Source organism: Melopsittacus undulatus, chromosome 1 (assembly GCF_012275295.1).
Source record: "Melopsittacus undulatus isolate bMelUnd1 chromosome 1, bMelUnd1.mat.Z, whole genome shotgun sequence".
Lineage (NCBI taxonomy): Eukaryota > Metazoa > Chordata > Aves > Psittaciformes > Psittaculidae > Melopsittacus > Melopsittacus undulatus.
In genome coordinates, this window is record NC_047527.1 from 143915271 (window position 1) to 143930975 (window position 15705).

Sequence of the window (15705 nt, forward strand, 5' to 3'; positions counted from 1 at the left end):
TACTTGTCCTTTCAGGAGAAGGTTGCAGTCTAAGGACTTTCTTTTCCGTTTGGTTTGGTCTTTTTTTTTTCCTATGCCTTTTTCTGTGTTATGTCATTTTCATCCTTTTCTTCCTACTTAGTTCTGTTTACCTTTGAGCAATTTGCCCCCACTGCTGCACTCTAACCTCACAAAATCTGATCATGTAAGTGGTCTCATTGATTCCAGCATGTATACTTCATGCAGGTTACATGCTTGAAGGCCTAGTTTATACCCTTCAGCTATAGATAAATGACTGTCATATCTTAAAGCCATAATTTAACCACAGCATAAACATGGCTTTGTTTTCATGACAGCAGTTCATTCCCTCTGTTGCAGTAAATTTAACATATCTGGTTGGGCTTCTTGTAATGCTGTTCAGTACGTTGTCATCTTCTAATTAAGGACCCTTAAAGGTGTGTACAGGTCATGTAGGAGAAAGAAATCTATAGCTTAACCGCACGCTGGGGTAACACGATGAGACCATAAGAATAGGTTTGAATCCCAGTATAAGTACTCAGTTATGTTGTCACTTCTCAGTTTCATGCATCATTTTTTTGTGGTCTTCCCAAATCCTTTTGATATCATAGGCACTGTGTGTTTAGGTACTTCTGAAAGGATTACTTCACCTGTGTTGTTGTGAGGGAGAGAGGTGAAATTAATTGTTACTTAATAGTTTCTCATCCCAAGTATGTGTTCATTCACTCTTTATCCTCTCCTGATGTCTCTGAAAACAGAATAAATACAGTGGAAGTCTGTGGCTGAAAGATGCCTTCAGAAAACAAGCCCAGTAATTCTGATCAATTGTTTGTACTATTGGATGGTGCTGGAATCAGGCTGAGGAGCAGAGCTGTGAACGTTTTTCTGAGTAAAGGATTGTGCATGTGGCCATGTGGGACTAAGATCATAAAGGCTTCAAACCACTAGATAAGGCAGATTTTGATGTGATAAAGTCCAGGGACTTGCTACTTAAGCATGCAATTCATGTTAATGCACCCCGATCCCTGGTAAGTTGCTGATTAATCTAAGTGGGTTATAGCATAGCCCCTCAGTAGCTTTTCTTTAACTGATCCATGGAACAGAATTCAATGTTTCTTTGCATTTAATATATGATCCTAGCAAACTGAAAAGAAGTTGAGCTTTTTTTATCTTTGTGGATTTAGATTTTTCTGCTTGTTTTATTAACTGCTGTTCTGTACAATACCTGGTCTTAGAAGATAATGAAAGTGATATTCTGTATTTAATTCTCGTAGTCCTCTAAAACTGGCTTTTTTTTATTCTTTTTTTTTTCTTCTTCCTTGAAGTGTATTCCCTTCAGGATTCAAGGCTTCTGAGTTTCTAGGCTTCCCCCATGAAGAGGTAGGTTTGAGCCCAGGATCTGAAGCTGAGAGATGAGCAAAAGAGGGAAGATTTGGAACTGTTGGTAGAACTGTACAAATAGTATTATATATGTAGAGGTTAGAGTTTCTCTTTTCTGCTAGAGTTCTGTATGCTTTATAGGGAAGATCTGTGTGTATATCCTGGTGCTACAAAACTGATCCTGTGTCCTAGCAAAGTATTTAGTCTGAGAATATTTAATGCTTTTGCTATTTTGACTGCAAAGGTGAATTAATTCTTTGTGTGAATGATTTGATCCTGTGTTGGGAGCTATTGGTCATCTTTTACTAACAATTCAATAGATAGGCATGAAACTGCATTACTTTACTTTCTCTTGAAGCAAGCAAATATTTTGAGATAGTAATTTAATTGGTGTTATTGTGTTCCCTGCAAATATGCCCTATTTGTGAGCGCAGAAATGGTAGCACGTTCTTATGGAAAAAGAGCTTTTTCCCCAAACCATTGTGGCTGCTATTGCAGTAATGGGATATCAAACAGGCAAAATTGTATGTGTTGTCAATGGCTACAATATAATTTCATTGACTTACAAAGTTTAAAGTGAAGGCATGATGGTAAGCTTATACAAGGTGTCACATTGAAGTAATTGCCCACCAACTTGATTTTTATGGCCAAAGAGAACATTTTAATATGCACACAGATTCTGAGGATGCTCTAGCCTGCATCAGAATGTAGAGATCAAAGGATGTGATTAAGCATTCAGGCACTATAGTGCTGAGAAATAAATAACCCAAGTAATGAATGAATTAATTAAATGTGGGTTAAAGTAAATGAGAAAGTTGATTTTTAAATCTAGGAATAAGAATTTGGTCTAAAATGCAAACAAGCAGAAAAGGGGAAGGTTTATGTCTCTGGTTTTACTCACCCTAAATGTAGCCATGCTTATTTTTTTTGTGTGTTTGCCAAAGTCTCTTTGCTTATTATGCTTTGCTTATTATTGATTTTGTTATGTCAAGGTTAAAGTGCAAAATGGTGAAGCACTGTTTAGGTCTTAAGTTCTTGAAGAAAACCAAGTCCTTAGGCAAATTGTGTTAGAAGTGTGAAGCTGTGTGATAGTTAAAAGCATGTTGAATTTGGAGCACATTTAATTAGGAATTAATACATTATGACCTACAATGTGGAAAGAAAGATGTGGTACCCAGGTGTTGATGAAGAACTAGTAAGAAGAAGAATAGTCCTAAAGATGGTCTGTAATGGTAAAAAAACAAAACCAACTGCACTCATTTATCAATGGGAAAGTCATAGAAAATATAAAAACCATAATATTATTGATCTGCAGTATTTGTAGTAGTGAATACACTTAGCAGTTACAACAGCAAGTTTGGCTGTCAGATGATCTCAGCATAGGAGAACCATTTGAAAAACTATTAGAGATTCTTACTCTTAACCTCAGAGCTGCCCATCTTATGGCACCCACATCTCCTAATATCTGTGGAAAAAAAACATTTTTGTCTGTGAGGCTCAGTTCAGGTGAAGCTTTCAGTTTCTTCAACATATGAGCATAATTGATATTTTATTCAATGTATACAGCAAATAAAAGGAAATCTGAGGGGTCCACCCCTAGAAGGCATGTTGTGAGAAAAGTTATGTGCCATACTTGTCAATAGAGTTCAAGTATGCTATGGCAAAGTAAGGACATTGACGTGCACCCATAAGAGGTGTCTTATTAAACACATATAAAACCAAGGCTGAGCTATCTTCAGTTTGGATTTGTGTTTTGGAAGCCTTCAGTTGTGTTTAGTAAGAAGAATTAAAGGCAGACCTCATTTGCTTCAAGCTGTCAGACAACAATTTGATACTGAAATGAAGATTATCCAGCAGTCTGTGATATTCTGGACAAATTGTGACTTGCCTCATGTGGTTTCCTTGTTTAAGTATTATACCCTTATTTATAAAGGATTTTGAAAGGTTCACAAAAAATACATACCCAATTTCTAAAGTGGTCTAGGTTGTGACTGTGTATTGTATTATAGTTTGTAATTGCTTTTAAAAGTGGCATTCAAACCAAGAGTTAGATGAAAGTGCAGTTAAATTAGAACTACTTCAAACATCTTCACCAAAAACCCTTTCCAATAGAAAAGGTTCCTTCATTGCACTAAAAGTGTTATGTCCCTGTTTCAACACATGTTTTTTCCAAGGTCTTAGTTAATTTGTGTCTTAAGAATTTCTGGTGAGAGATTGGGAAGATCCATCCTGAAACAGAAAGCAACTTTCCTGATAGAGCCAAATCCATGGCTGGCTGCTTGACAGATCTTGATTTGGGTTTTCCTAAACCAAATGCAAGTGATAAAATTAACTGCTGAGCTTGGTTACTGTTTAACTCATGCCCTGATTTTCAAAAAATCAAGTTAATGGTTTCTTTGGTTCACAACTTGCAAATCCTGCCATGTTACGTAAAATCAAGTTTTTGTTTAACAAGAGGAAAGCCTCTTTCAGTTGCTGTGAGTCCCTTCTTTGTTGCCTAGTCAAGTTTCTCTTACATGATAAACATTCAGCATTGATTACAAGTTTGGTTTCCATGTGGTTCTGGATGTGCTGGTTTCTAAAAGCAATTATAGCTGAATTCTGGCTATGATATTTTTTCTGCCAAAGTAGCTGCTGGTGTGTGCATGGTAGGTAAAGCCTGACAACTGCAAATACAGGGAAAGTGTATATAATGCCATATTCTGATTAGGCCAAATTAATATCATTTGAATGCCTCATGGTGGCCATTCTTATGAGGCATCTTTCACCTAGGAAAAACTGAAGAGAATCCCATTGACTGTTCGACTACATTTCTTAGCTCCAAATAGGCCATTTATGACCTGTTCTTCCTCATGGAGAACTGAAGGATTTCATTGATAATGGGATGATATAAGTTCTAAAAAGACCTTTTAAACATAGGCAGCAAGATTGTGTGTAAAGAGAAGCTTTGTGCTTAAGGCGCCTTCAGAATTGAAATTGTTCAAGTACTTGTTAAAAAAAGGGGGAAAGTTATGGAACTGGCAGGTTTGTAAAGACTTAGTATCAACTGCAATGATTTGGTGAATAGGATTGTGTCTCCTTTAGGTGGTCAGTGTGGGGAATAAATCAACCCAATCTGAAATAATCTGGGGGGTGAATAAGAACTTTTTGGTTTATAACAAAGATCCTTTAGACAGCTCCGACATGTTTATCACACTAGGGTAGAATGGCATTTTTTTCCCTCTAAGAGTGGTGAATAGCTTTATAAAGATTGGGTTGGGTTTTTTTTTGTTGTTTTGTTTTGTTTGGTTTTTTTTATTTTCTTAATGGAAGACAATGTCTTCCTTTCTGTAATGGATTTTTTTTTTTAACTTTTATGATAAATTGGCCCCACAGTATACAAATTTTAAATAATCCTAGTTATTCTTCCAGGCTTATATTCTTCTAGATGGTTTCTTATGTTTGACATGGCTCCCTGCAGAATAAAACTGACAGAGCAGTGGGAATCATCCACTACTCCTATAAAGAAAATGTGTCAAAGTCTTACTCCTGATAGGAATCATCTTCTCATTTCAGATTTAATTGCTCTCCTATGTCATCTCCTTTTGGGAGACCAGATGGCAGAAGAGTAGGACATCTCTTGAGTTGCTGATCCCACCTAAATGATTGCACAAAATGAGTGGAAAATTTTCTTGAAGACTTACTCCACCATGTTTGGTCCCAGTCAAAAAGTGTTCCTACATGTTTTACCTTTGTCCTGTCATGATGTATAGGGCCTGATCTTCTGGCTTCTTAAAACTGGGGTTGGCTTTTGTGTGGCTACAAGAATCTTTAACTAGAAGGCTGCTTCCTTTCATGACTCTCAAGACTTATTATTTCTCCTTGTGGATGTTCATTGTTTATCTAAAATGTGTTTTGAGGAGCATGGTACCTTCCCAGCACAGTAGCTTCTCTGGCCCTCGACCTCTGTACACATACTAACTTTTGCTGCATGTCCACTGATGAGCAAACTCCTGTCCAGTAATCCAGACTGTCATTTAAATGGGGAATCATTATAATCAGGCCAAGCTCAAAGCTACAACTCTTGTTATCCTAAGAAATAAGTTTTATATAGTTTCACTCCGTACATGGTAGGAAACTCCAAAGATGAAATGGATTGCAAGAAGAGCAGAATGATTCTTATCAGATTTGTAACGGTATCAGAATCATTAAAGTAAATTCCAATAGTGTTTGGAGTATAGCTTCTATCATATGCGTACTTTGGCATTAGTGATTCCCACGTGTCACGTGGATTGCAAAAAAAACACAAACTCTGTATTCATACATGCAAGCCTCTTTCCCAGCCAGTTCCAGAACAGCCATTTCTGGACCTGAGATGCAGCAGTTTCCTACAACAACATTGTTACTCACTTTTCCTATGGTGAAATCATCTTTCATCTCTTTCCTGTTTGAACCACACAGTATGTATGCTGGGGGGTATGTTTAGAGCAATAAACCCATGCTGATTATAAAATAAATGGCAACCTACCTATTTTCTGCTGCGCAGCTGCTGTGTGCATATTTCCAGCCTGCATTTCCCAACCTGGGACCTCTAGTCAGCATGTTGCAGAGTGACCCAACCAGCAAATTGACTAGAACTTCTCTTGTGAACTGTTCAGTTTGCTCTCAGTAGGCATGAGGAATATGTGAAACGTTTTCATTAGGGAAAATAAGGAGTGGAGGGATAGAGGGGAGGTATATTTAGTGAGATGTTTTTATGGTTTGAAAGTGCATTGTAGCATCTCAATCTCAAGACACAGCAATTCAAGGACATTGACACAAAAAGCTTAGTTGTTTTTGGTTTAAAAAACACAATTTTTCACTGAACTGTAACATTCCTAAGAATCCCAGCCTGGTTTGAGTTGGAAGGGACCTTAAAGCTGACCCAGTTCCAACCCCCTACCACAGGCAGGGGCACCTTCCACTAGAGCAGGTTTCTGAAAGCTCTGTCTAACCTGGCCTTGAACACCGGGAAGGATGGGGCAGCCACAGCTTCTCTGGGCACCCTGTGCCAGTGCCTCAGCACCCTCACAGGGAAGAATTTCTGCCTAATGTCTAATTTAAATCTCCCCTCTTATAGCTTAAAGCCATTAGCTTTAAGCCCCCTTTAGTGACTCTACTAAGGTTACTACATGCCCTTGTAAGAAGTCCCTTTCCAGACTTCTTGCACTATGTGCAGTGATTGTCTAATGTTCCAAATTAAATTATTTGAAGTTCAATATTATTAATAATATGAATATAAGTGGGCACTGGTTAGTTAGCTACATTATTTTTTTTAATCCAGAAAACTCTCCCTTTTAACTGCAATCTGGTCATTAGATGTGAAGATGATTATCAGTGGAAAAATACTATGTCCAAAGTCACACTAGTATTGAGAAAAGGGAGAAGAAAATAACTATCTTCTCTGCTACAAAGATTTTTCATGAGGAGAATAAATACCATTTTATCCAAAGAAAAGTGGAGACTCTTTGGAGTTCATATTGAGTGAGAAGAGCAGGGCATATATTAGCTATTTTCTTTAAGAGGAAGGAGAAACAATACTGAAGATCTTAAGTTAAATATGAGTAATATAGGTACTATAAGTAAAAATATAATGCAGTAAATAAAAGAACAAGATCAAAGTAGTGAAGGGAGATCAGTGATCATCCATCAGCAGTCTTGTTTGTTTTGCTTATAGAAACATCCATCTAAGAATGGTGGGTACAGGTGGCTGTGCAGAAAATGAGAAGATTTTTCTCTGTAAGTTCTCTGGGGAAGTGACAGCTAGCAGGTAGCAATAGTCAGAGCCTAGCAGGGGACAAAAGGTTCATTCCAAGTAGTTTGCATGAACCAGACTATGGATAGATTGGGATGGAAATATCAGCACACTAGTGACGGGGGATAAAACAACATTTAAAGAAGAAAGGATCAAAGAGGGTTGTCTCTGAGAAATCTTTATTTTATGGGAAAAAAAAATATATTGGATACCTCTAAAAGCAATAAGGTGAAGGAAGAAAGACTAGTTCGCAAGAGGACCATGGGAGAAGGTAATCTGAAATTTCACTGGTGTTTGACACAAATCCAGTCCTTTTGCAGTGGAGTGCATTTAATGTATTCCTCACTCAAAAATATAAGCTAAGTTACATCTTTGGACAGCTTTATACAAGGTTAGGGTAATGCTTTGTTTTGATTAAAAACTGTAATAAGCTACAGTTTGAATACTCAGTGTAGTCATTAGAATAATGTATTGAACAATGTAAATACTTTTAGTGATAGTATAATTGAAGTGTTTACTCTCAAGCATATGTATGGTGTATGTCCCAGACAGAAGTCTGTGTAAGACTAGAGGGGAGGCAGGATTTATTTCATACTTTGAAAAAAAAAGAACAAACCAAGAAAACCTCAGAAAATTAGTTTCCAGTACTTCTAAGCTGGAAAGTGTGTGCAAAGTAACTTCAAACTAAGGGCAAAATAAAAAAGCAAACCAAGTATCTTACTTTTTCTCCTAATTAAAACTTTAAAAAGTCATTAAATGCAGACCAATAATGTTTATAGTACAGTAAGTACAAAATTAAGACCAGTGGCTAAATCTGTGCATGAAGCCTTTATAAAGCCCTATGTCACACAAGTCCTACATTAAGGATGAAATTAGTTCCTTCTCCCATTTTTAGACTTCTGCCTAGGGCATGTTTCACACAAAACCCATGTAGTTTCCTTTAAAAGCTGTCTTTGATTATTAAATAGTTTTGCTTAGAAACTGCACCTTTACCCTTAAAGTGCAAAGGCAAAGCTTTTAGCACAGTCATAAATGGTCTCCTGTACTTCATACAGTGCTGCAGATAAGGAAAAGATTTTGGCTTTTAAAAGAGGGTGTATAACCAGAACTGTAATTTGCTTTTGCAAATCCACATGATCTTGGCTGTTAAATTAAGCCCAGCAGCTTATTTTAAGTCATATGAGGGAGGTAGAGCTGAACAGAGGTGTAGCAGGTATTGCAACTGAATTACAGGAGGTAAAGCCACCCTTGAGGGAGGCACACAGCGGGGAGGACCACTCGCTGCACAAAACTGTCAGAGAAATCTTCCAGAAAACAGGCAAGTCTGGAAATACTAGTGATAGTTGGACAAGAAATAGATGACAAGTTATATGAGTATCTGCAAGAGATGGGTGTAAAATTTGTCACTACGTGCGTGGCATATACAGCTATATTTTGAGTAAGGAGATTGTAATTCCTTACTTGTCGCATAACTAGAAATTTACTCTTGTGTTTATGCCAGCTGAAATTCTGCAGCATTATATCCTTTTTATGTACACTTGCCTCTTACTCAAAGCATATAAACCCTTTTTGCAAAGTTCATCTGTCTGGTTTAGAAGTATTCTTAGACTTCAGTTTTTGTATACAGAAAGCTAAGGCTTTGGTGTGTCTGTCAGTCCATGGGAAGATCCTGTGTTAGAGTGCAACATGTAATCTGTCCTTTCACACCTTCAGGAGGGCATATTCTGGGTGTCAAGACAACAGATGTCCAGGGCAGGGAGGAAAACAGATCCTTGCCTCAATGCACCTCTCCAGTGCCAAGGGCCCTCTTTGGGCTGGACTTGGTATGTGGGCAGAGGAGAAGGTTGTTGATCCTGCAGCTGGCATAGCAACTACTCCTGAGTTGCTTTTAGGGAGGCCATTGGGAAAGACAGGAACAACCCCTCTGGTCAACAAAGGATTTTGCAGGCTAGGCCACTTGCTGTGAGCTGGAACTAGATTATACTTAGTGTAAAAAAATAATAGCTTTTAATTGTGCATAATTCACTGCAATAATGGCATGATACTTGAGCAGGGAAAGCAACTGAAAGCCTGGAGGCAACCTGAAGTTGAAAAAATGTCAATTTTTTAAAAAGTGTGTTTTTGAAGGAAACAAACCTTCCTTCAACCCATCATTTAAGTGAGTTATTTAGTCTTTATGTAGATTAAATTTTAGAGAGTATCTAATCCATCTGTTTATAGAGAAAGTTGCTATTCATTCACCACCTGATAGAGAGCTATCCTAGGGTTAACTACAGGTTCTGGTACTGTCTGAGGGAGGAGGCAGCAGTTGATGTTATTTCAGTTTTTCTAGTCCTTACCTCTGTGTTTAATACAGCTTTCCTGTATTAAATTCACTGCTAACAGTCTGCCCAGCCATGCAAGCCACTATGTTGATGTTTACTGTAGTGCAGGACTTGGTGACATCTTGCAGCAAGGAGTTCCACAAGTTTTCGCTGCTTACTGCTTGGAAAAGTATCTTTTACTATTACTAGCTTTGTGACTTTTCCATTTCAGTGGAGGCCCCTTTTCTCCTCAGATGAGGTAGGGTCAGTAGTTCCTGATCTATGTTTCTTCCCTGCTGTTTATTATTTTGTATACTTGGATCATGCTCATTTTTCCTCACTTTTTTTCCCGTGCAAACATTCCCAGTCTTTTTGATCTCTTTATCATTCTTCCCACACATCTTTCTGATGTACTTTTCTTACATGGGCTAACCAGAAATGAACGAAGTACTGCAGATGAGGCCGAATTATTGATGTATGTAACCAGTAAAATCCTGGCCCCGTTGAAGTTGCTGGGAATTCACTGACATCTAAGGGTGGAGGTTTCTTACAGTGTTGTCACATTTCCTGCATTATTCTACCTCCCATTTTTCATGTATTTAAAATTTGGCAGCTGAGACTTTAATCTGGAATTGTACAGATGCAGCATCCTCTGTTAAAGTCCTGTTACTCCTCAGATTAGCAATGTAGCTGTGTGGACAGGATGACTTCCTTCCCCAAAATACTTCGAGAAGGGTCAAATTTTGTCCCGATTCACTTTTGTTGCAGAACCACTCTTGGTATTAGTTTTGAACAGCTGAAACTGGGAGCAGCAGCTCAGGCTTTGGAACAATGCTGCTTGTGTTCACAGTGACCTTTAGCTGGAAAATCTGCTAAAATACATAATTTAGTATGTGAAAGCAAAGAAACATTTTTTTTTTGCCTTAGTAAATGACTATCCATAAAGCAATAGGAATAAAAGGCAAAACAAGACACAGTTTTTCCCCAGCATCTGCAAAAGGAGTCTGTTAACTTGTTTTCTCCCCTGAAACACCTAAGAAACATTGAGATTGTTGCTGGCTAATAAATACAGTGAATGAAATGTTAATAAATCACCAGCAATTTAGCCTGACAATAACATGGATTGACCACATTGATTAAATTGATTATGCTTCATATATTTATAATATGTAGACAGAAGCCTAATTTATTTTCTGAAGAGTTCAAGGTAGGTATCACTGGTTTAAAGAGGGGAAAAAAAAAGTCAAAACAATGGAGTAATGTTTGTGGTTGCTATCTGCAATAATCTAATGCTGACAGAGAGCAGTATTTTATTTAGTAATTAACAGTGTAAAGGGGAGAGAAGCTGTCATGTTGGTTCTTAAGCTGGGGAATGTGATGAAAGATGATATCTGCGATCTCATCCTTTCCACTTGTTTAGGATTGTCAGGATGAGAAATGTCAGCATTATGAAAGCTCAGCTCTGCTCTTGATATGATAAAACCCTTCAAAAGCCAGTCTTTCTCTCCCTCTCCCCCCCTCCTTTTTCCCCTCTCCCTCTTGCACTTGCTTTTTTTTTATTTATCCTGTTTTGTTAGATGGCAGAAATATAATTCTTTTCTTTCTTCCTATTATAAGCCACCATTTTTGTTTTATTATATGTTTCACAACCCCTAATGCCCCACTGAAAATTACCTTGTTAAATGACAGTGTTTCAAAGCCATGAATCCTTTCCACCATTCCCTCAGAGGTTTGAAACAGTCAACAGACTGTAAAGAATAAATAATAAAAAAGTATTGATTATTTTGATGACTGTGAGATTCAATTAAGTATTAATTTTGCCCTCCAGTGGACCTATCAAGGTATTCAAAAGGGAGGATTCGGCTCAGCTAAATGCGTGCTGAGTGCTTCAGCCTTAAATAGGGAGAAAATGTGTTTACCTACAGTATTTGAAGAGGAGTGCATTGATGCACAGAGTCCAATATTTAAGTGCTGTGCAAATTAAGCCCTGGTGACAGTGACATTGTTTTCAGCGATATGAGTATTGACTAAAGAAGTGCATTTGATGACAGCTTAAACTATTTGTATTGATTAACATTTTCATAGATTATCATGTGTCATATCAAATTCACTTTTCAGACATGAATACATTAAAAAACCCATAGGCAAACATTGACCAATGTGAGGACGGGACAGAGGGAACATGCTAACCAACCTACTTGCTCGCTGGTCACCTGTTCTCTGCATAAGAGCCATTTAGGCATGAACTTTGCAATAAATAGCTGCCAGAGAGCACAACAAGGTCACTTGTTCCTTCTCTTTTTTCTTTTTTTTAGTTTCCTCTTTTTTTTCACTCTGGTTTCGGAGCTGTCATGATATTATGCCTATTTATTTACAAACGGAATAATAGAGTGTGCTTGGAAATAATGCCTGACCCCCAAGTGTCCTCAATGAGCAGAAGATAAAACAGATCCAAACCAGCAAGGAACAAATTTTCAATATATATACATGTCTAATGTTTTATGGGGGATGTTATGTTGCAAACACAAGAATAATTGCAAACTGTGTGTGTAAGTATCTTCCCTAATTTTATCTTCTTTTAAAACATGGTTTCTGTGTGATTTTCCTTTTATTTTCAAAAGAAAAAGCTTATGTTTGTGTGTACTTATGGACTTTGGGAGCATAGTATCCCAAAGGCAGGAATAGTTAAGTCTGTGTATCTCTGTTGAAAGTATGTGATGCAATGCCTATTTGCTGCTGTGTATTTTAATGGAATGCTGGAAACTCTGTATTTGATTCTATTAATGTCGTACAGCTGAGGATACCTCTTTAAATCACTGTGGAGTACTCCTCTTCCATGGCTTTGGAGCATACAGGAATTTCTTTTCTTACTACGTTAAGGACAGGGTGAGATGTAAAAAAACATACACACAAAAAAGCACATCCCATAATTAAAGCTGTGTCGGTTATGTTGCTTTCATAGAAGTTTTTCTCCAAAGCATCCTGAATCTCTCACATGCTAGTTGAGCTTTAATAGGGTGGGGAGTAATGGAAAACTCATTGGATCTGTAATAGCTCTTCACTTGACTGCAGCCAGCAATAACAGCAGGAGCAGCCAGAGATAAGAGAGAGAGAGAGTGAGTGTGTGTGTGTGAGAGGGAGGGAGTGGAACAGAGACTATACGCACACCAAAGCTGCCACTTTTTTTTTTTCCCCTCACTTTTTTTTTCTCCCCCATCCTAGGATCCAATGATAGCTGGACAAGTCAGTAAGCCCTTGCTGTCACTGCAGAGTGAAATGAATGCAGAGTTGAGAGGTGAGGACAAGGCAGCTACTTCAGACAACGAGCTGAATGAGCCCCTGCTTGCGCCTGTGGAATCAAATGACAGCGAGGACACTCCCAGCAAGCTCTTCGGTAAGTCTGTCTAGGTATTTCATTTCACTGCTACCATGTTGTCCGGAAGAGCAATCTCCCCCTGCTCTCTCCCTCTCCCCCCCCCCGCTTTCTTTCCTTGTTCGCTCAATTTTGTTCTAAGTACGAAGGAGTAGCTTGGAGCGTGCAGGCATACAGCCCTCTGCTCCCATTGGAACTGGCTACCAGAATGACAGCATCAGCCCTGAAAACTTTTGTCAACAATGAACTTATTTTATGCAAGTTTCAGACATTTTAGGTTTGCTTTTGCATGTAAAAAAAAAAAATAGAGGGGGGATCATTCTCTTGGAGTAGTTCATTAACATTTATTGGGTCAGGTGCTGGTGTGTCTCATGCCACCAGCTTGTTCTAAGGCTGGATTAAAGTACAAAGTTATCATTTTATATGGTAAAGATAAAGCTGGCTGAAAAGAGCTCAAACATTCCCATAGAAAACACTCTGTACTGAGTAAACAAAGGCTATGAAGGGTACTGCACATGGAGCTAATGTTTTTGGAATTTAAATGAGAACTGAAATATTTCTTCTGAAGCCTCTGCAAAGAGAAATTACCTTTTGGATTTTTAATTTATTTTTAGTAGTCTAAATTGTACTAGATAAGTGCAGCCTTTCCAATCAAAACAAAAGCAGCAAGAGTGGCACTCCAACACAGACATCTGTCATTCAAACGGATGACACCCTGTAAGCCAACTCAAGCAACTCTGATCTCTAATCAGAAAAGGGAGCAGGGCTGTTGAGGCGCGTGCTTGAGTGATAGATGTTGATAGATGTCTGAGCTGGAGCAGCACTATGCGGTACACAATGACATTTTGGGTTTAGAGGGACTGCTCTCCTGAAGGAGTTCCTTTTAATTATTTCCAATTGTGACTTGAGATAAACCTTAATAGAAGCAGAGCATTTCTTTATTTTACATGATCCTCTAGGTGGAAGTTAAAGGGAAAAAGATCTTGTTTAAAGGGAATGCAGCTTTAAGGGACAGAGATTGAGAGCCCATTTTCTAAGATTCAAGTTTTAATTTTGTAGTCTATAAGGAAATCTGTAACAGTGCTTAGATTTTAGTATTCCAGCTCAGGAAGAGCTGCAAGATCTTTTCTAAACAAAAGAATACATGCAGTTTTCTCTTAAAGTGGTTAAGAGCATGTTTTTTTCTCAAAGATACGGCACAAAAAATATTTTATTAAATAACTTCACTAAAGAAATGGAAGAATGATAATAATTTTAAAATCCTAGAACTTAATTTCTGGACTACAGTAATGACCATTACTGAATAGTGCATCTATTTTTAAGCACCCTCTTAGTAATCTTTGTTTCCATGGGAAGCATAATTTCCATTAGCATTTTGAATGTTCAAAAAACATAGAATAAGTGTTTTAGTCTATTTCACCCAGGAAATGATTGTAATGTCTAAAACTCAGAGGGATATTAGTTGTCTGGAGTAGTACAAACATTCTCAGCTGTGTTTCTATGTATTTAATTTGCTCAAATATTCAGGGTGCATCTGTTAAGTACAGTAAGGCAAGTACAAAACAAAAGCCAGACTTTTTAATCTGAAGGCAGTGAAATGTCTATCTGTTCTTAGGTTGGGCAAGTCTTGTAATAAAAAGGAGGATATTTTCTGAAGCTTTTTCAGTTGGGTGCTCCTCGGTAATAGTGAAATATACACAGACACTTCTCATTAGAGTTGCTGTGTGGGGTACAGAAATGATGTGCACCAATATCTTGTCTCTTTCTGAACTGCAAATGTAATTTATGTCCCTAAAAGCACTAATGAAAAAAGCTACAAATTAATCTATTGTGCTGTTTCTGTTCTGTTTGGTGAGGGTAAGAGATTTCCTTGACTGATTCTTATACTGCTAAAAAGAGGTTTCCAAGTAAACAAAAGTAGGTAAAATAGTTCAACTGTCTCAGTCTGAACTTATGTACCATTTATCGAGGTTCTGTTACAATTATGATGGATGCTACAGACCTCTGAGCAGCAGCCCTCATCAAGTTAATTTTAGTAACTTTAAGAACATAAAAGAAAGGACAGTGGGGCTGTTTTGATGCATTTGAGGATCAAACTGAGCAAATTTAAAATCAAGATGATTAGTCTTTATGTCACAGATGCACCTCTTAAGGTAGATTTGCAGTAAACATCGAAAATATAAGTGTAGTGTTGTTCACAGCTTTGATATTTAAATATAGAGCAGTATTCTGTGGCTGTTTCTTTTTATCATACTACTCATAGCATTAAACAGGAATGCATACTTTGGGCTTTTGCAGTCTCTGAAATGAAATTGTTTGTGGACTTACTCATGTGATGGCACAGAGACTGACAATTTTCTCCAGCTTTCTTTCATATGTAGTTTTCCTTTCGCCATATACCATTTAATGCATGCTGTGTGAAAATTTGCCCAAAATCTGTTTAGCAGGAGAGGGTGGAGCATTTTAGAAAGTCAAGGGGAGGAGACAGGTCCACTGAGAGCAAAGTTTTTCTACACTGCTGTTTTCATGTGTTTTGAAGAAATTGTGAAAATGATGCCCTGATTTAGCTGGGATGGAGGACCAGCATTTGAGTGTCTTGTTGATGTTAGCAGTATTTCACCAGTCTTATTTTCATATAGATGAACAGAGTTGAATGATTATATGTGAAGAGCTTTCTTCTTTCTCACCAGACACATTCTGCTAAGGTTGTCTTGATAGATGGGTTTATTTCTGCAAGGACCTGCTTTGCGCACCTCTACCTTTTCCTAAAATCTACCTTCTTTTTCTCAGGGTTCCTTGGTTTGGTATTTCACTGTGTACCATAGAAACACTGGGCATTTATTTTCTGTTTGGTAGCAGATAGCACTAAGCCATAAGAA

General features: G+C 37.8%; 1 protein-coding gene across 1 annotated transcript in view; it reads left to right on the forward strand.

The window, feature by feature from the left end:
* The window catches only part of POU6F2 (POU class 6 homeobox 2), a 297021-nt gene that overhangs the window by 39650 nt on the left and 241666 nt on the right, over positions 1-15705 (forward strand). The window contains exon 2 of the mRNA XM_013128511.3: positions 12676-12847. Coding sequence (XP_012983965.3) covers positions 12676-12847 — 172 coding nt within the window. The remainder of the gene's footprint in view (positions 1-12675; positions 12848-15705) is intronic.